General features: G+C 44.4%; 1 protein-coding gene across 9 annotated transcripts in view; it reads right to left on the bottom strand.

Moving 5' to 3' along the window:
- Positions 1-2,933: 2,933 nt before the first annotated feature.
- LOC109938041 (monocarboxylate transporter 1-like) overlaps positions 2,934-21,820 on the bottom strand; it is a 58,259-nt gene continuing 39,372 nt past the window's right edge. For all 9 annotated transcript variants that reach the window (XM_048612136.1, XM_048612134.1, XM_020536513.2 and 6 more), the window contains exons 3-5: positions 16,790-16,933; positions 10,021-10,851; positions 2,934-6,922 (exon numbers count right to left, since the gene is read on the bottom strand). In XM_048612136.1, coding sequence (XP_048468093.1) covers positions 6,672-6,922; positions 10,021-10,851; positions 16,790-16,933 — 1,226 coding nt within the window. In that variant the 3' untranslated portion in view covers positions 2,934-6,671. The remainder of the gene's footprint in view (positions 6,923-10,020; positions 10,852-16,789; positions 16,934-21,820) is intronic.

Genomic DNA, 21,820 nt, shown 5'->3' with positions numbered 1-21,820 from the left:
TAGGGAGGAAACTCCAGGATTTTGAACCAGCGACAGTGAAGGAACGGCGATATATTTCCAAGTCAGGATGATGAGTGGCTTGGAGGGACACTTGCTGGAGGTGGTGTTCCCATGTATTTGCTGCCCCCGTCCTTCTAGACGGATCGTGGGTTTGGAAGGTGCTGTCTAAGGATCTTTGGTGAATTTCTGCAGTGCATCTTGTAGATAGTACACACTGCTACTACTGAGTGTCGGTGGTGGAGGGAGTGGATGTTTTGAGTGCGATGACCCTTCTTCAGATAGTGACCTGCTTTTTTTTTGTTTCCCTCTCTATTCAAATAAGATTGTTACATTGGCAATGTTCAAATCATTAAAATCATTTTGATCAAGGACCTATTGCAATTGCCTGTGTAACTGTCAATTCAAATACTGATGCTCATTGTTATTGTTGATTCCAATGGGTTAACTTCTTGGAAATTCGCTCCCTTTGTCCTCAATTCACAATGCAACCAATGTGTACTATGCCCCGCAGAAATTCACCAAGGCTCCTTAGACAGCTCTTTCCAACCCCATGACCATTTCCATTGAGAAGAACAAGGGCAGCAGATACATGGGAATACCACATTAATTGACATATTCTCCAATCAGAGTCTATTTACCATCCATTCAGCCTCACTCCTTAATGCAGTACAAAATGTTGAGTTTCTCTTGAACTGATATTCTTGCAAGTTGTTCTGATGTGTGCAAGGGAAAAGCTCTAGCAAAATGTGTTTTTTTTTTCAATAATATTTAGGACACTGGTCATCCTCACACTGACCATCAACACCCTCAGGTGAAGTACTTTCTGCTGGTCATCAGAGTAGCTGATGAGAACACAGGACTTATCCTTCAACCAACATCATCAAACTAGACTATCTAGTCATTTATCTCCATAGCAGCTTGTGGAGCTTGCTGTGTATAAATTGGTTGCTGTATTTCCATCATTGGCAAGAGGTTTACAGATTTTTTTTGCAGATGCATTTTGGGACATCCTAAGTTTGTGAAAGGCGTGATATAAATGCGAGCATTTTTATCTTCATTAATTCATTTTCCCACTAAAACAGAAAACAGAGACGCTCTCTCACAGTTGGGGACATCAAAGTTTGAGGATGATGCCAGTCCATTAAGTAAGAATAAGATACCAGCCTGGTGCCAATTGTTTTCTGAGCCTGGCTCTTCATTCTCACAGAGCTTTTTGGCACAGGCTGACAGATCTTCAGGAACAAAATTTAAAGTATTCATAGGAAAGAATGTACACATAAATAGTAACAGACATTGCTAACATTTTCCAGATTCACATTGTGTTGAGAAAAGATTGGCTTTGCGTCAGCATGGGCAGTAAGGATTGATCATCAGGAAGGGAGCTAGGCCTCGGAACATTCAGGAGGGCTCCAGGAACATATAGGGGCCCCACAGACTCTATCATTCAACAAGATCATCATGGCATAATACCTCAATCTCACTTTTGTATCCTATATTTCCATATCCCACCAGTTCTAGAGACACATTTTCAAAATAAGAGGACTCCCATTCCAAAAGAAGATGAGGAGAATCTTTCTGAGTTATTGGAATTCTCTTCCCCAGAGAATGGAGGAGGCTAAGTTGCTGAATATTTTTTAAGGCTGAGTTCTTTACTGACAAAGGAATCAAGGGGTCTAGACGCTGGACAGTGGAGCGGGGTTGAGTTCACAATCAGGTCATCCAGGATCCTGTTGAATCGCACAGCAGGCTCACTCCTGCTCCTAATTTCCAATTTGTATCCCTTAATTCTCTCAGTAATCCTTAATTAGACCATAACACATAGGAGCAGAAATTAGGCCATTCAGCCTTTCGAGTCTGTTCCACCATTCAATTGCATCTGATAAATTTTTCAACCCCATTCCCCTGCCTTCTTCCCGTAACCCTTGATCCCCTCGACAATCAAGAACCTATCTATCTATCTCTGTCTTAAATGTTCACCATATTAAAAAAAAACTATTGACTTCCACAACCCTCTGGAATAGAGAGTTCCAAACATTGACAGCTTTATAAATCAAGAAACTTTCCATCATTTCCTAAACAACTGATTCTTATTCAGCCATGTTCTAGGATCTCAAACAAGGACAAACTGTTTCTCAGTCTACTGTCTAGGAAACCTCTTGATAATTTTTAATATCTTCTTCCAAACCCATGACCACTTCCATATAGAAGGACAAGAACAGCAGGTACATGGGAACACCAGCCCCTGCAAGATCCTGTCCAAAACACTCACCATCCTAACTTGCAACTATACCGCCATTCCTTCAGTCGCTGGGTCAAAATCCTGGATTTCCCTCCCTAAGGGCATTGTGGGTCAACCTGCAGCAGGTGTACTACAGCGGTTCAAGAACGCAGCTCACCACCACCTTCTCAAGGGCAATTTGGGATGGGCAATAAAAGCTGACATAACCATAAATGCCCACATTTCCATGAGTGGATAAAAATAGGATGAAGTCCCTTTGTTCTAAACTCCAAGGGAATAGTTCACGCTATCTCTCACCATTGGACGATCCTATCATGCAAAGGAACAAAAGTAGAAATTGCTGGAAATGCTCAGCAGGCCTGCAGCATCTGTGGAGAGAAATTCGAATTAATGTTTCAGGTCCAGTGACCCTTCCTCAGACTCTATCATGCAACGGTCTGGTCTGATGAGGCTTTGTTGAACATCTTTCTAGCACGAGTTTGTAGTTCCTTGGGTAAAGGAGTCAAAGCCCGCACAAGCTAATCTGAATGTTGCCTTACCAATGCTCAATGCCCAATGCCCAATGCCCTGCTTAGATCTGCAGGGTCTCTAACTGGCTTCTGGTTCTATAGTATTCCCCTAATGAAATAATTGTAATTGTATTAATATCATGACATCACCAATACTTCACACAAATTCAACATCACGTTCATCATTTTTACATTTCAATTTCTGCTTTATAAAGATGAGAACAAAAAATAAATCTACATTGATTGTCACACTCTGAAATATTGGACAGATAGTACAATGGATTGTCAAAGTGACTTGTTCAACTTTAAATCTACATCCTCAAAGGAACTGTTTGGATTCTGAGAAAGAGGTAGTTAATGTACATGCCTCATGAGCATATAGAAGCCTGGAGAGTATCCAATCAGCTGTCAACCCGTGTTGATGGATAGACTGGGCTGTACAGTGGGAATGAGTGTAAATACTAGTACAGGCAGAATGGCTTTCTGCACTGGAACAAGTCTGTGATTCTGTGAAATACTGAAGGGCTCCTTGGGGACAGATCAGTGAATGCTGCCTGCAACAATATCCTTATTCAGTACTTCCTGAAGTCCAGTATATCATCCAGTCACACATCACCTTCCCAGACAGACCATGGGAGCCGGGTGATTTTTTAAGTTCATTCATGGGGGCATCGCTAGCCAGGCAGCATTTATTGTCCATCCCTAATTGTCCCAGAGGGCAGTTAAGAGTCAACCACATTGCTGTGGGTCTGGAGTCACATGTAGACCAGACCAGGTAAGTATGGCAGTTTCCTACCCTAAAGGACCTTAATGAACCAGATGGGTTTTTCCTGACAATCGACATTGGATTCACAGTCATCATTAAGACTCTCAATTCGAGATATTAATTGAATTCAAATTCCATCATCTGCTGTGGCGGGACTCGAACCCAGGTCCCCAGGGCATCATCTGGGTCTCTGGATTAACAGTCCAGTGATAATACCACTAGGCCATTGCCTCTGCTGACAGATTATGGGAATCGAGAGATCCCAGACACACTGTTGGAACGGGATGATCCTCGACAGACTGTGGAATGGGGAGATCCCAGACAGAATGTGGGAATTGGAATATCCCAGATATTCTACAAGTTCCAGGTGTCTCCTGCAGTAGATGAGAATGGTTACCCATCATTTCAGTTTGAGCTGAAAGATTGAGTCTATGACTAAGACAGAGCCCCACTCCACTAGCTCCGGATCCCACAAGGCTACTCGTGTTCAACAAATGGGAGAGTGGAGTGATGGAGAGGGAAATGTGGCCCAATCTCCTTGTAATATTCCGCAGCGTAATGAAAGATAAACCTGAGGATGTTTCCCTGGCACTGCACTGACCCATCTGTCCTTCAGTCCTGGGAGCACATCTTTACTCTGGGACTGTGCGTCCCTGACATTTCTTACCCATTGCTTGTTGTCCTAAGAAGGTGCTAATGAACCTTCCTCACAAACAGTTAGGTAGGACGGATTATCATTGCTGGTTTAAGAGTTAATCACATGGAGGGTTGGAGTTGTGCACAGGCTCACATCCAGTAAGGACGGCAGATTTCCTTCCCTAAAGGAATATTATTTATGACAATCTGACCATTTCATGGTCACTCTTACTCAATTACTGATCTTGATCAAAGTTAGATTTTCAAACAGCCCAGTGAATACGATAATGAGGAAATGAAATATAAACAAAAAACAAGCAGTGGGTTCATTTCCAGCAGAATAGTATTGGTCATATGGTCTTGTATAAGAGCAGGGAAATTATGTTAAATTTGTACACAACCTTAGTTCAGACCACAATTGAACTGTGAACATTTCTGATCTCCATATTACAGAAGGGATATGGGGCACTGGAGAAGGTACAAAAATGATTTTAAAAGGTGATATCAAGACTGGATGTTCTAATCATGAATCATAGAAGCCCTAATGTGCGGAAGCAGACCACTGAGCCCATTAAGTCCACACTGACCATCTGAAGAGTGTCCTACCCAGACCCACCCCAACCTCATAATCCTGAATTTACCACAGCTAACCCACTTAGTCTGCACATCTATGGACACTATGGGTAATTTAGCATGGCCAATCCACCCTAATCTGCACATCTTTGGACTGTGGGAGGAAACCAGAGCAAACCCACACAGACATGGGGACAATGTTCTATGCAGACAGTTGCCTCAGGGGGGAATTGAACCCAGGTCCCTGGTGCTGTGAGGAAGCAGTGCTAACCACTGAGCCAACATGCTGCCTCTTAGAGAGGGCTGAACATTGTAAGGCACTCTTACCTTGCAAAGAAAAACCAAAGAAGCATCTCTAGCATCTGTATAAGACCCAATATGGGAAAAGTTATAGAAGACAGTTCAATTTGTGAGGGAGATCGAAACTAGGGGCTATGAATGTAATAATCACTAATAAATCCAATAAGGAACTCAGGAGAAACAACTTTACTCAAAAGAATTAGGAGAATGTGGATCGATGGCGGGGGGAGGGGGAAGAGGAGTAGAAATACAATTTATGAGAAGCTGGTTAAATGTGTGACGGAGGAAGGTTTAGGCAGAAATGTTGATCAGGTGAGATGAAGTGAGGGAGAAGGATCATGCAGAGCAGAAACATCAGCACAGATCAGTTGAGCTGAATGGTCTGTTTCCATGCTGTAAACTCCATATAATCTGGTTGTTCTAGTGGTGGCCTAGCAATTGTAAGGTTTTAAGTACAAGTCCCACTATAGCAAACAGTGAACTCCAGAAATTAATAACCTGTAGGGAGAGGATCAAAAACATCATACTTGAGAAACCCAATTAATTCATTCATATCTTTCACTCAACCTAACTCTAATTAATCAGGACTAAAATGAAACAAATAACTGCTGGAAATCTGAAACAAAAACAGACACTGCTGGAGAAACTCAGGGGAGCATCTGTAAAGAGAGAAACAGAATTAACGTTTTCAATCCCAGACCTGGGAGAACAAAGAAAACCTGGATGTTCTAAACGTGAATTGATTGTCATGCCCTGAAATATGTTTTTGAAGAAGTCACTGGACTTGAAACGTTAACTCTTCTTTCTCTTCACAGATGCTGTCAGACCTGCTGAGCTTCTCCAGCAATTTCTGTTTTTGTTCTAGTTGATTCGGTCAAGGATTATAATTAATTAGAAATTATTCCCTTGATTGGATTGAATTCTATTCACTGCAGCAATCTTTTCCCATCTCTGTGTAGGTGACCTCTTGTAATACACCTGTCTTATCAAACCTGGAGAACCACAACCCCTCTGAGGTACCGAACTGCAAAGCTTCACAACCCTTTGAGTGAAGAATTTTCTCCTCATTTCGCTACTTAAAATATCACAACCATGTTGGACCCCTGGATAGCCCAGTACCTTTCAAGTCCACTCAAAAACGAGAGGATTATCCAACTCGCCCTCATCGCACTTAGAATGGTGACAAATTAGTGTTACCAACTCTGCTTAAACATGCTCCTGGAGGGTTCAACGTGATTACTTGTGCCCGGGGCACTGAAATATCGATTGATCTCCATCTCCAATATTTTTAAGCACTAATACAAATAAAAATGTGCAAAGTATAGAATAAAAATGCAGAATTATTTAATGCCCCTGTGAAATATGTTTTCTTTGACTGCTCCTAGCGGTTAATGGTGGCCCATTGGCAACTCCAGGGTGAAGGGAGGTTGCAGTCAATGGGATAGGAGGAACATGAGGGATGAGTGGAAGTTGTTTGGTTGGGGGGAGGGGCAAAGACTACGCTGATTATGGCCCCATGATAAATATCCCCCATAATTGGCACTCCATTGATCTCTCACTGCACCCCTCCGGATATATCTGTCTGTTAGAGTGAAATGGAAGACTGGTGGGAATCATAAAATGAACCAAACCACTGCCCCTCTCAGCCTTAAACTTCTATGTCCCGCTCCTCTGCCCCATCTTGGCATTTTTGCCCTGCGGATGAATTATCCGGTTTGGTTTCATTCAAGTCAATTGTTGCCTCGTGTTTCGATTTCTCTGCTTCTTCTTGCCTCTCCTTCGCAAGGAGGCGATAATTGATTGCATTGCCGATGAGCAGGAAGATACTCGCAAAGATCAGCACTGCTCCACACGCAAAATACACATAGCGGAAGTCATTGTACGTGTCTTTCAGCAAACCTGCAACAAAAAGACAGCTCTGCAATCACCATACGTCTTTCCTATGATTCAACATCACATCAATGAGTAAGATGTTTAGGTCCAATCCTCCACCCAATCCTTCCCCCTTTCCCACTGTTTCCCTCTCCCTAGCCCGTCCCCAAACTGACCCAGATTTAATAAGGTGGGTAACAGATGTATGGGGGAAGCAGGGGTCAGGAAGACCTTTGTCTTACACAGTGAGAGGTAATAACCTGAAACATGGTGCCTCTGAGGGGGGTGAGTAGCTCGAGACAATGGATGGTTTCAAAGGAAATTGGATGAACTTATTTTTAATCCATTCATGGGACAAGGATGGTGCTGGCTAGGCCAGCATTTATCGCCCATCACTAATTGACCAGATGGTAAATGTGGATCTGGAGTCACACGTAGGCCAGACCAGGTAAGGATGGCAGTTTCCTTCCCTAAAGGACATTAGTGAATCAGATGGGTTTTTCCCAATAACTGACAATGGTTTCATGGTCATCATTAGACTCTTAATTCTATTGAATTCAAATTCCACCATTGGCTATGGTGGGATTCAAACCTGGGTCTCCAGAACGTTATCTGGGTCTATGGATTAACAGTCCAATGATAATACCACCAGGCCATCACCTCCCCTGTTGCAAGGAAGGAGCTCACAGTGACAGGGATACAGCAGCAGAATGGGACTGACTGGATTGTTCTACAGAGAACCAGCACAGTCTTGATGGGCCAAATGACCACCTTCTATGCCATAATGACTCTGTGGTGATGTTCGGGTCTATTTGTAAATTGACTGCTCAAAGGGTCCCAGTTCTCTCTTTCTGTCTCGGTTGCTAAGGGATTATTTCCTTTTGTGATTTTACAAAGTATCTGCAGTACCGTGGAGCCGTGAGGGTTGTATTGCTTTCAGCAAAGTTACAAAGGGGAGATTTAATACGGGAGTTTGAAATGAAGGGTTTTGATTGAGTAAATATGGAAATTATATAAAAACTGTTTCCAACGGCAGGAGGATAAATAACTAAATGTGATTGGTAACAAGTCTGAGAGAGGAGTAGAGAAACATTTTGTTGGAGATGCTGGAGTTCTTGCCTGAGATGGCAGTGGAAGCAAATTCAATGGGAATTTTGAAAAGAGAGGTACCTAGGGGTTCAGGTACATAATTCTTTGAAGTTTGCATCACAAGTAGACAGGGTGGTTAAAAAGTCATTTAGCACGCTTGCCTTCATTGCTCAGTCCTTTGAGTGTAGGAGTTGGGAAAGGCATTTTGAGGTTGTACAGGACATTGATGAGGCCTCTTCTGGAGTACAGTGTCCAGTTCTGGTCACCCTGTTATAGGATGGATATTATAAAGTTGGAGAGGGTTCATAAGAAATTTACAAGGATGTTCCCCAGTAAAGAGGTTTGAGTTATAAAAAAATGCTGGATAGGCTGGGACTTTTTTCACTGGAGCATAGGAGGTTGAGAGGCGACCTGTAGAGGTTTATAAAATAATGGGGGGGGGTATAGATAGGGTTAATGGTAGTTGTCTTTTCCCTGGGATGAGGGATTTCAAGAATAGGGGACACATTTTTAAGGTGAGAGGACAGCGATTTAAAAAAGACATGGGGGCAATTTTTTTATAATGAACTTCCAGGGGAAGTCGTAGATGCGGGTACAATTACAATGCTTAAAAGACATTTGGATAAGTGCATGAATAGGAAAGATTTGGAGAGATATGGGCCAGGAGCACACAGATAGGATTAGTTTAGTTTGGGATTATGGTCCAACCATGGACTGGTTGGACTGAAGGGTCTGTTTCTGAGCTGTATGACTGTATCGCTATATGACTAACTGCAGGAAAAGAGCAGGGCAGAGGGACCAGGAGCTCGGATGAGGGGGATATCTTCAGGATGACAATCTGTAACTATTGAAGTGCCACAGGGAACAGTGCTGGGGCCACAGGTATTTACAATATTTAATAATGACTTGTATGAGGAAAGGGAATGTATTGTCACCAAGTTGGAGGATGACACAAAAATAGGTGGGAAGGCATGTGATAAGAAGGACACAGAGTCCACAGAGGGATAGAGGCAAGCTAAGCGAGTGGGCAAAAAAATTGGCAGATGAGATAAAATGTGGGAAATTGTGAGGTTATGGATTTTGGCAGGAAGAGTAGAGGAGTTGAATATTTTTCAAATGAAGAAAGACTGCAGAACGCTGCAGCACAGAACAATCAGGAGTCCTTGTGCATGAGCCAGAAAAAGCTAACCCACAATTTCAGCGGGTAAAGGGGAAGGGAAGTGGAGTGTTGGCCTTTATTTCAGAGGGAATGCAGTATGCAAGTAAGGAAATCTTGCTAAAACTAAACAAGGTCAGACCATACCTAGAATATTGTGAACAGTTTTTGGCCCCTGATCTAAAGAAAGACATACCCTCATTTGAGATAGAACAGAGAAGGTCCACTGAGCTGATCCTGGGTATGGAGGGACTGTTTTATGAGGAGAGGTTGAGTAGGTTGGGCCTGTACTCAATGGAACAAAAACAAAGTTGCTGGAAAAGCTCAGCAGGTCTGGCAGCATCTGTGGAGGAGAAAACAGAGTTAACATTTCAGGTCCGGTGACCCTTCCTCAGTACTCAATGGAGTTTAGAGGTGACCTTATTAAAACATTTAAGAGTCTTACAGGACTTGACAGGGTAGATGTGGAAAGTTTGTTTATCCTTGTGTTGGAGCCTAGGACTGTGGGGTACAGAATAAGGGCCACCCTTTTTACAGATGTGGAGGTATTTCTTCTCTCACAGGGTAATGAATCTGTGGAATTCTTTATCACAGTGGGCTATTAAGGCTGGGCCATTAAATATGTTTAAGGCTGAGATAGATTTTTAATCAGTGGGATAATCAATGGAAAGCAGACAGGAAAGTGGAGTTGAGGATTATCAGATCAACCATGATCAGATTGAATGGGGGAGCAGAATCAATGGGCTGAATAGCCTGTTTCTGCTCTCATGGTCTTAATTGAAGCATTTGTTCATTGTTCTTTCACAGGCACAACGGGCTGAATGGCCTCCTTCTGTGTTCCATACTTGTATGTCCCAACAGCAAACACAGCCCTGCTTACCCAACAGTGGAGGTCCCAGCAATACAGGGCAACATTCCACTATGGTGACCAGTCCCACTGCACTGGAGAACCTCTGTGCACCAACCATGTCCATCAAGGTCTCAAAGAGGACAGAGCTCAGCATGCCAAAGGCAAACCCAAAGAAGATGGTGTAGATGACCAGGCCGGTATAATCAGTTGCCAACGGCATCATGATGTGGCAGATGCCATTGTAGAAGATGGAGAAGGTGAAAAAGTACTGGATCTTGGGCCTCACCCACTTGGTGTTGGCCAGAAGTCCCATGGATGGTCGAGCAAACATGTCCACAAAGGCCAGGATGGAGAGCAGGAAGGCTGCTTTGTACTCATCAATTTTCATATGCTTGGCATAAGTGGACAAGTAGACCAGGGGTGCAAACAGGCCAAAGAACATAATGACATTGCCAGACAGGTAGATCAGGAAACCTCTGTGTTTGAAGAGCGACAAATCCAAGTATTTGCTAATGGTTTTGAAGATGTTGAGCTTTGCTTTGGCTTTGCCGGTCATAAGGTCAGAGTTCACACCAGCTTCACCCTTGGCATCCACTGGCTGTTTGGATCCACCGCTCCACTTAGGGCCTATAGGACGCATAAGAGATCCAGCCACACAGCAGTTGAGTAAGATAGCCCCCAGGATCAGGAAGCCTCCTCTCCATGAGTAATTGTCAAAGAGATACTGGTTAAGGGGGGCCAGTGTGCTGAGGACAACTGGACTTCCTGCCATCGCCAGCCCATTGGCCAAGGGGCGCTTCTTGTAGAAATACTTCCCGATCATTGTCAGTGCTGGCTGCAGGTTGAAGGCGAGTCCCAGCCCTAGATAGAAATGTTTTAGAAAAGTCAATCAGTTGCTGTTACTCCAAATGAAGCAAAATCAGAGCTGACATTTTAAGAGGATGTGTGTTCATCAAATGACATGAAACTGATGTTTTCAAAATCCCTCCATGGCCTGATCTCAGCCCAACTCTGTCATCTCCATTAGCACTTGAACACTTTGATTTCTCTACACTCTGTGTCCTCTCCTCATGCTCATTCTCAATGTTAATCACTTCATTTTTGGTGATCATGACATCAGCTGTCTACATCCTCAACCTCTCTCTCTCTCTCTCTCCTCTCTGCTGCTGCTGTCGTTCTACCTATTTCTCTTCTTGGGCTCTCTGTCTCTCAATTGATCTCTATCGCTCATTTCATCTCTCATGTTGTCTCTGTCTCTGTTGTAATGATTCAGGCTGATTTTATCACTGGAGAAGTCAAATGCTAGACTGAAATTGGCTTGATAGATCATATTTTGTGGTTTTTTTTACTTTTAACGAGGTGGTCTCTCCCTGAAACACAAACATATAATGCTGCAGATGCAATTTTAACAATCAAACAGAAGTTTATTCTGCAAAAGAAATGCAGATAAAATAGAATAAACCATTATTCTTTTCATAGAATCCCTACATTGTGGAAACAGGCCCTTCGACCCAACAAGTCCACACCAACTCTCAGAGCATCCCACCCAGGCCCATCCCCCTATAACACATCTAATCTACACATCCCTGAATTCTCAGGGCAATTTAGCATGGCCAATCCACCTAACCTGCACATCTTTGGACTGTGGGAGGAAACCAGAGCACCCGGAGGAAACCCATGCAGACACGGGGAGAATGTGCAAACTCCACACAGACAGTCACCCAAGGGTGGAATCAAACCCGGGTCCCTGACGCTGTGAGGCAGCAGTGCTAACCACTGAGCCATCGTGCCACCCCATTCTATTTTAATTTCATTTCTTTTGGAGAATAAACCAATCCTTTTACATAAAACACAAACTTAAATATTTGAAAACATACATAAAATACAACACCATTAATCCCAAAAGCACTCCTTTAATGTACTCACACTAGAGATAAAATTCCCTTCTTTATCACATTTGGGATTTAATTTAACGACATTTCAGTTTCTGGTCCTGAGAATTTGATCACCTCTTCCTTGAATCTTTATACAACTGAGCTTAAACTTTCTCAACTTCATATAAACCCTTCAAGATTTTAACCAAATACTTCTGGTCTGGAACCTTTAAACTAAACTCCTTACACAAAGGTAACTAATTTCTTAATGGAGGTTCAAGTTATAATGAAAGGCTAGAAAAACTTGCATCGTTTTCTCTGGAGCGGCCAAGGCTGAGGGGAGACTTGATAGAAGTCCATAAAATTATGGGATGCATAGATAGTGTTGATGGTCAAAATCTTTTTCCCGGGGCTGAAATATCTAATACTAGGAGGCATGCATTTAAGGTGAGAGGGGGAAAGTTCAAAGGGGATGTGAGGGGCACAGAGAGTGGTAGGAGTCTGGAACACGTTGCCAGGGGTGGTAGTGGAGGCAGATACAATAGGGACGTGTAAGGGACTTTTAGATAAGCACATGAATGTGCAAGGAATGGAGGAACATGGACCAAGGGCAGACAGACGGGATTAGTTTCATTTCGTGTCATGTGCAGCACAACAGCATGGGCGAAAGGGCCCATTCCTGTGCTGGATTGTTCCATGTTCCATGTTCTAGTTCTAAACTACCTTCCTTTCTTGGGAGCAACTGTTTTACAATCCAACATCAACCAAGACTCGTGTAAACTGACCTACCCTGAAACCCAAAAGCTTTGTCAAGCTCTGGCTGTTTCCCCTAACCAAACCAAAAAAAAAAAATCTCTGACCTTTTAAGCTGAAAGCCTAATGCACACCGTTTACATTATTTGCTCATATAAACTTGCCCAGTGTAAATAAATTCCTTTTAGAATCCAAGAAATATCTCTCCAAGACTTCCTTTTTAAAAATAAAATCAGCATGGCTCTAGAAAGACCCACAAGTTAATCAAAAAACCTCTTCACCAAAAGTCACATACCACTAGCCCAAATCCGATCTCTAAAATCAATGGTTTTAAAACATGGGCAAATCACATACCTTACATCACACTGTCTCTCTCTGTCTGTCTCTCACTCTGCCTATTTCTATATCTCTCTTGCTTGCTGTCTGTCTACCTCTCGCTCACACAATCTATCTGTCTCTCTCTCTTTCCGTCTCCCTCTCTTTGTCTCGTCCTCTGTCATTCCATGTGCATCTCTCTCTCTCTCTCTCTCTCTCAATGTCTGCCCTCTCTCTTTCTCACCTTTAAGTCAATGCTACCTCTGCTACCAAGATTTTGGCCACCTATTGTCCCAATGTGGATCAAATTCTGTTTGCTTATTTTCCTGTAATGTGCCTTGGGGGGCGGTTTCGCTATCTTAAAAGGTGCTATAAAAATGCAAGTAGTTGCCCTCTGGGGAGTGGCTCTCTGGGTTCGGAAAGCTGATACACAGCCGGCTTTTGCTGATGTTCTGGCCAACACTAATTCCTCAAGCAACCTCACTGAAGGAGACATTCTGATCGTGATCCCATCAGTGTTTGTGGAAGCTTGCTGGCTGCCACATTTTTTTCCCCACAAGTGACCGTATTTCAAAAAGCATGGTCATTTTGGGACCTGCTAACACTGTGGAAGGCACTACACACATACAAATCCTTTCCTAATTCTGATGTGCATCGGGTATTAGATCTCTGTGTAATCAGGACAGTGATGCTGATGCTGCAGCTAAGACTGAATTAATAACTTATAAGGTTATGTTGGTGCTCAAAGAGCCCTGAAACATGCTGCACAGAGCTCACTAATGGATTGAAATTGACTGAAGGAAGTTCAGTTCTCTGCACAGAGAGGTTGCAGTGTAGTGAATTCCCTCAATAACTCAGGGAATGTCAGTTAGATCAGTTAATCACGGTAGTGATATAACAAAGCCAAACGTTGCAGGAAAAAAAAAGGAGCAGTGAATGAAATACATAAAACAAGCACATCCCTAAAGGGAAATTCAGTAAATATTTAATTTTACAATAATGCTACTTCAATTTTCATGGCAACCTTAGATATGAGACACTTGTTAGACCTCAGCTGGAGTATTGTGTACAGTTATGGGCACCACATTATAGCAAGGACTTGAACACTTGGAAAGAGAGAGAGTGCAGAAGTCATTTATGATATTGCTTCACTGCCTCAGTGTTGACCCTCTGACAATGAGGCATGGAGTATGGGAGTTGGGAGAGTCATGTTGTGGCTGTAGAGGACATTGGTTAGGCCACTTTTAGAATATTGCATTCAGTTCTGATCTCCCTGCTATAGGAAAGATATTGTGAAACTTGAAAAGGGTTCAGAAAAGATTTACAACAATGTTTCAGGGCTCAGAGGGTTTGAGTTATAGGGAGAGGCTGAATTGAAGTTGGATTGAAGGGTCTGTTTCCATGCTGCACAGCTCCGTGACTCCATTACCCTAAGTTGAGGCTGTTCCCATTGGACAGAAGGCTCTTTTGTGGCGAGCAGGCGCGCAAAGAAGTAATTTGACAGAGATTTTCAAAATCGTGAGTGGGCTGGATAGAGTGGATAAGTAGAAGCTGTTCCTGCTCATGAAAGGAAGGAAAACAAGATGGGATAGATTTAAAGTGATGTATGAAAGAAGCAGAGGTGATGTGATAACAGCTTTTCTCACTCAGCGAGTAGCTAAGGTCTGGAATGCACTGCTTGGAAATGTGGTGGAGGCAGCTTCAATTCAGACATTCAAATAGGTATTTGATAAAAATAATGTGTAAGGATGTGGGGAGAAGGCAGGAGACTGGCACGAGGTAAAGATTCCCCTTTAACGAGTCAGAGTAGGCAGGATGGCCTCCTGTGCTGGAACTATTCTGTGACTCTATAAAGAGTTGCTGAGGGTCAGACTACTGCTGTTGTAGGTTACAGTGCTGCGAGTCTGGCCTTCATCTGATGTCACTGTGTCACTAATCCTCACTAACTGCTCCCAGAGATAGCTGGAGTTAGAAGCCAGTTAGCATCACATCTGTGATCCATCTGTAAATGATATCCTGGTTTAAAATCAGATGGAGAGAAAGAGAGAGAGAGAACTGAGAGTGCATGGTGCTGGGGCAGAATGCAGGCAGACAGACCTTGGGTGCAGAGCTGCAATCAGCTTTCCACTTCCTCCATCCAAATTACCAAGTGCTAATGCGGGTGACTGAGGACTTTCTCAGCTCATTGCAATGCTACAGCAGAAAGGGGGCCACCAAGTGATCATTCTTTAATTCGTTCATACGATGTGGTATTGCTATAAGGACAATCTCACCCATTCCTGGGTCCTAGACCATTTCAGAGGGAGCCACATTGCTGTGGGCTTAACCAGGTAAGGATAGTAGGTGATAGTAACGTCTGCAGATGCTGGAAGTCAGAATCGATAGAATGTGGAGCTGGAGGAGCATAGTAGGTCAGGCAGCATCAGGGGAGCAGGAAAGTCGACGTTTCAGGTTGGGACCCTTCATCAGGACTGTGGAGGGGGAAGGGAGCTGGAAATAAATAGAGGGAGGAGGGTGGGGCTGGGGAAGGTAGGTTGGATGGTGATAGGCGAATGCAGGTAGTGGGTGGTGGAGATAGGTCACATAAAGGGCGGGGCAGACAGGTGATAAAGAAGATGTACAGGTTGTGTCAGGTTAATGAGGTGGGGATGAGAGGGAGGGTTGGATATGGAAAGAGGCCGGGGTGGGGCGGATTTTGAAACCGGTGAATTCTATGTTGAGGCCGTTGGGCTGTAGGCTCCTGATGCAGCATATAAGGTGTTGTTCCTCCAGTTTACGTGTGGCCTCAATGTGACACTGGAGGAGGCCCAGGATGGACATGTCACCCAGGGAGTGGGAAGGGGAGTTAAAGTGGCTGGTGACCAGAAGGTGTAGCTGATTATAGTGTATAGAGCGCAGATTCTCCACAAATCAGTCTCTGATATAAAAGAGATCACAACAGGAGCAACGAATACAGTAGACCAGGTTGCAGGATGTATAGGTGATCCCCTGTCGGATTTGGAAAGATTGTTTGGTGCCTGGGATGGGGGTGAGGGGGGAGGTGTAGGGGCAGGTGTAGCACCTCCTGCGGTTGCAGGGAAAGGTGCCGGGGGTGGTGGGGCTTGTGGGGAGTGTGGAGCAGATGAGGGAGTCGCGGAGTGAGCAGTCCCTATGGAAAGCGGATAGGTTTGTGGGAGGGGAATATCTTTTTGGTGGGGGTTCAGACTGCAGGTGAAAATAACGGAGGAGGATGCATTGGATTTGGAGGTTGGTGGGGTGGTATGTGAGGACCAGGGGGCCTCCATCCTTATTGTTGTTGGCGGAGGGGCGGAGGGGATTTGAGGGCAGAACTGCGGGAAATGCAGGAGATGCGGCTGAGGGCATTATGAATCATGGGTGAGGGCAAATTATGGTCCTTGAAGTAGGAGGACACCTGGGATGTCGGGAGTGGAACGCTTCACCCCGGGAGCAGATACAGCAGAGGCGGGGAATTGTGAGTATGGGAACACATTTTTGCAAGGATTGTAGGTGGATGGGTCCAGATGGGTCTTTAGCAAGTGACAGCCAATTCATGGTCACTAATTCTAAATTCCTTGTGGTAAGAGGGTGGGGATTTGAACACATATCTCCAGCACATTAGCCTGGGCAGCTGGGTTACAAGTTGACCACTTCACTAACCGGCTTCCCCTATCATCAGTGACCGCTTCAGATACTTTACAGGATTAAAATGGGTGACCACATGGCTAAGCATTACCCAGGTAGTCACTGCAGAATCTCACAATATGCCACCAAGAGATACAAATTAATACAGCAATTGTTGTATTAATACCCACACAACGTTAATTAAACAAGGAGTCGCACAAGAACCACGCACTTACCCCCGATGACTCCTATACAGAAATAAAGCTGCACAATGCTCTTGCAGAATGAGGCGATGATCATTGCCGAGCTGGCCAGTAGTCCACCCAATAGTACCACAGGCCGACTGCCATACCTGTTCACCAGGACACTGCTGATGGGACCTGCAGGGTACAGGAGATTAGTTAGTATGTTCACCTGAGGAACATAGGAACGGAAGTAGGCTATTCAGTCCTTTGAGCCTGTTCCACCATCCAACAAAGTCATGGCTGACCTGTAGCCTAATTCCATAGGCCCGCCTTTAGCCCATATCCCTTAATATCTGTACTTAATAAAAAGAAAAGCTGTCTCAGATTTAAAATTGAAAACTGATCAAGCATCTATTGCTGTTTGTGGAAGAGCGTTCCAAATCTCTACCAGCCTCTGTGTGTAGAAGTATTTTCTAACATTTCTCCTGAATCATCTGGACCTATTCTCAGACTATGCTCCTAGTTCTAGAATCCCCAACTAGCAGAAATAATTTACCCATCGTCTTTTCCTGTTAATATCTTGAAGGCTTTGATCAAATCACCCCTTAACCTTCTAAATTCTGGAGAAAGCAGGCCTCATTTGTATAATCTCTCCTCATAACTTAACCCCTGAAGTCCAGGTATCATTCTTGTAAACCTATGTTGTTCTGTGTCCAAGGCCAGTATATCCATCCTAAGATGAGGTACCCAGATCTGCTCACAGTCTCCAAGTGGGCTCTAACCAGAGTGAAGAGGGTTAGCGCTCTCTCAGCAGAATGTGACACAAGTCTCTCCCTGAAGTTAGCTGGATGTATATGTCCCCCTGAGATGTTTCCAAGCCCTCCCTAACTGAGGACATAGATAGGGTGGAGAAGAAGGAACTTTTCCCCTTAATGAAGGGATCACCGACTAGAGCCATAGATTTATGGTCAGGGGCAGGAGGTTTACAGGGGATGTGAGGAGAAATGTTTTTACCCAGAGGGTGGTGGGAACCTGGAGCTCACTTCCTGTGAGTGTGGTTAAAGCAGAAACCCTCATAACATTGAAAAGGTATTTAGATGTGCACTTGCGCTGCCAAGGCGTACAGGGATAAGGTCCAAATGTTAGAAAATGAGATTAGAATCGTCAGGTGGTTGTTTTTGTCAGGAGTGGGCATGATGGGCCGAAGGGCCTCCTCCTGTGCTGTAGATCTCTGTGACTGCTAGGTTACTGTTACTCAATGATGAGTTCACACTCCCATCCCTCCATGATAGTGAGGTTGGAAGTGCAGAGACCAAGCCTGAATGGTTGAGCTGAGGTTTCATTTTTCTGTAACATTCTCAGAGATTAGAGCCTCCCAATGTCTCTGCCAAACTGCCCTCCTCTACACTCAGTCCAAGCTGGGTTCACCAACCCCCCACCACCACCACAGGGTAGCTCCAGCCCATGCCGGACCCTCAGGGTCTCTGGTGAACACTACACTTCCTCTACTGTGTTCCTGCAGTTGACAGATGCTAGGGGCATGATTTCCACGTGTTGTTGCATACACAGCTTCTGTCGAAATCTGCAGTTTATCAACTTTGCCAGAGTCAAAGTCTGCCAAATAAATGAGATAACAAGAGTCCCCCTCACATTTAGTGGGTTATAACAGCTCCGACTGACTTTGCCCTCTCACACTCCGTTTACTCGGGCTTTAGCAAAGAGACAGTGCAATTAGTCATGAGTAAAGCTCCCTCTACACTGTCCCCATCAAAAATTTAACTACTCCCAGCAAATATCCTTTTTTCTGGCACTAAAACGCTGTTGTCAAAGTTCAAACATTATAGATGCTCATGTGTTTCCAATTTGATGTGCTGGCTGCACTGCAGGAGTCTGAAAGCTGTAAATAGCAACAAAACAGTTCCTCAGTGTCTTAGCTTCCACTTAGCTTAACATGGAATTCTGGCTTGAGTGAAATCTTTGATCAGCAGCACTGAGTGCCTTTTTTAGCACCAACCAGTTGAATAGTCGCAAGTTGGCAATCCATAGTCCAGGACAGCTCCGTTAGAGATAGTGACTGCAGCTTTGTGAGACGTGGCAACTGTTACTCAGTGTGTACTGTTCATATCATTGATTCTGAAGTTTGTGCGTTCAAGTCTCACACCACAGGGAAATCTGCCCTCGCCGATATGACCTCTTATGACTCCATCAGACCTGTTGCATCTTTTCTATCCTCACTTTATCGCCGTTGAGCCTGGCAATGTCCTAGTAAACTTCCTCCTATCCCCCTTCCTATGTGCCTGTGAGTCAGGTTAGGGACACCTGGAGCCTATTTAAATGCACGCTCTCTGTTTAGGAACAAGAAAGGAACCACATTAGCGATCTTCCAGTCATCTGGCACTTCATCTGTGTTGTTGAGGGATTAAACATCTCTGAGGCCTCAGCAATCTCCCCCCTTACCCAGTACAGCAGCTGGGATACATCTCATCAGGCTCTGAATACAGATGGGAAATATTCATTTAGGATCTCACTCACATCCTCTGGCTCCACTCACAGGTCAATCCTTTGGTCTCTATAGGCCCCACGCTTTCCCTGGTAATCCTCTTACTCTTAATATACTTATAAAAAGCCTCAGGGCTTTCCTTAATCCCTTTGCTAAAGATATTTCCTGGCCCCTCTTTGCCCTCAGAATTTCCTTTATAAGCACCATCCCCTCCACTCTTTATATTTTAGTAGGGCCTCTGTACAAACAGAAACTGCAATAAGCCCATACGCAAAAAGTGACCCTATCTTTACCCACTGCCCCTCACCCCAATTTAAACCCCTCACCCATTCCTGCAGCATGGCAGATCATAGTTCAGGTCCTGCTGTCATCCTAAAAATCTAATTTTTGTGAAAGCAAGCTTGTGATTCAATCACACAACAAGGAAATGTTACAATACTTGCCCTCTCAGGACCTTCTCTCATCTGGCCTTCTCTGTTTTTGGTTAAAAAAAAACCAGCTCCTAACCTCAGGCCATGTTTGGCAGTAACCCAACTGTGTTAAATGTCACAGGCCCCTATAACCCATGCACTCAGTGTGGTCACACTGGCTTCATGTGATAGGATCATGAGGTAGTTGTAATGACTAGCTCCAGTTTAGGCTGTTGAACCAGAATGTTTGTCGGGGAGGGAAGATAGCACCAGTCAGGGCATAGAACAAAGTGCAGAAAGCAGAAAGTGAACTGTCCTGCACTGGACACAGATGTGTTTGGCAGAATGGTGTCGAAACCTGACTTTGGGGCGTGCATGCACACGCGTGTGCGTGTGGATGTACATGCGTGTGCATGTGTGTGCGTGTGCTCGTGTGCGCGCATGTGTGCGTGCGCATGCGCATGTGTGTGCATGCGTGTGCATGTGCACTTGTGCGTATGTGTTGTGCGTGCGTGTGCGTTTCTGTGCGCGCGTGTCCGTGAGACTGGGGAGAGTGTGTGGATATGGGGGTGGGGGGGGGTGTGTGTGTGAAAGAGGGGAGTGTGTGCGCGCACGCGCGTATGCATGTGCATGTGCCCGTGTGTGTGAGAGAGTGCGAGTGTGTGAGTGTGAACGCGAGCGAGTGTGTGAGTGTGAACGCGAGTCTGTGTGAGAGCGGGGAGTGTGTGTGAGAGAGGGGGGGGTCTGTGTGAGAGAGGGGGGGGGTGTGTGTGTGAGAGAGGGGAGAGCGTGTGAGAGAGAGGGGACAGTGTGTGTGTGAGAGAGGGGAGAGTATGTGTGTGAGAGTGAGAGAGAGAGGGGTGTGTGTGTGAGACTGACAGCAGAACTGCCAGTGATGATGCAGTGACCTAGTTTGGTTAAATTCATGAAAGGATCTGAAACAATCTTTGAAAGATTGAGTGATTCTGCACAGTGACAGAGTAAGAGGCACACTTTCAAAACAGGCGCATTAATGTCTAATGAACCATATCACTCAATCTGTTGCCTAGAGTGCCTTTGAAAGGTAATTATCAAACAATCACTTCCTCATCAACATTTTTATCATAGGTTTAATGTATGTATTGTACCAGTATTATTTACTTACTAATTTACTTACACCTCATTGTACTTTGATTATCAACACTCACGGAATATCAGAATCCAAAACTGGTATTCAGGAGCAAATATAACGAATACTAGGACACTCCAGTTGTTGGAGGAGACATGTACAAAATAAGGCACAAGGGAGGACGAGAAAGCTGTATTGTATCTATTTTAATGCAAGGAGCCCAACTGGTAAAGAAGATGGACTTAGAGCACTGGAGTCAGCACATGGGAATATGATATTGTGGCAATCACTGGGACATGGCTGAAGGAATGACAGGACTGGCGGCTCAACATTCCAGGGGATAGAAGTTTCAGGTGGGATAGGGGAGGAGGGGATGTAAGACAGATGGGGGCATTGTATTATTGATAAAGCCAGCCACCACTGCAGTAATGCTGGAGGACAGCCTTCAAGTATCTCCAAATGAGGCCATCTGGATTGAGTTTAGAAATAAACAAGGGGCAATTATTTTGCTGGAATTATACTACAGGTCTCCCAACCGTCAGAGGCAGATAGAGGAGCAGATACGTAGGCAAATCACAGAAAGTGCGACAGAAACGGGTTATAGTTGAAAGGGATTTCAACTTTGCTAACATTAACGGGGATTGTCTTCGTGTGACAGGATTTGACAGGGTCGAATTTTTATATTGCACCCAGGAGACTTTTTTTTGTGCCAGTACACAGATAATCCTGCTAGAGATGGGGCACTGCCAGATCTAATCCCAGGGAATGAAGCCAGTCGAGAGTTTGAAGTGACAGAGGGCAAGTGGGGAAAGTGACCAGAACTCTAACTTCCAAAGTCATTATGGGAAAGGAAAATAGTTTGGGAAACTTGGTCCACATGGATGAGTTGGACTGAAGAGTCTGTTTCCATGCTGTATGACTCTATGACTCCATGATTATGATAAGGATAGTGCAGACATTTAAGCATCTAAACTGGGGAAGGCCAATTTCAATACCATTCAACAGGATCTGGCTAACATAGCTACTTGTTGCTCCCAGTCTTATGTTAGCCAGATCCTGTTGAA

Source organism: Rhincodon typus, chromosome 25 (genome assembly GCF_021869965.1).
Source record: "Rhincodon typus isolate 14 chromosome 25, sRhiTyp1.1, whole genome shotgun sequence".
NCBI classification, from domain to species: Eukaryota; Metazoa; Chordata; class Chondrichthyes; order Orectolobiformes; family Rhincodontidae; genus Rhincodon; species Rhincodon typus.
This window is presented reverse-complemented; position numbering and strand designations above follow the sequence as displayed.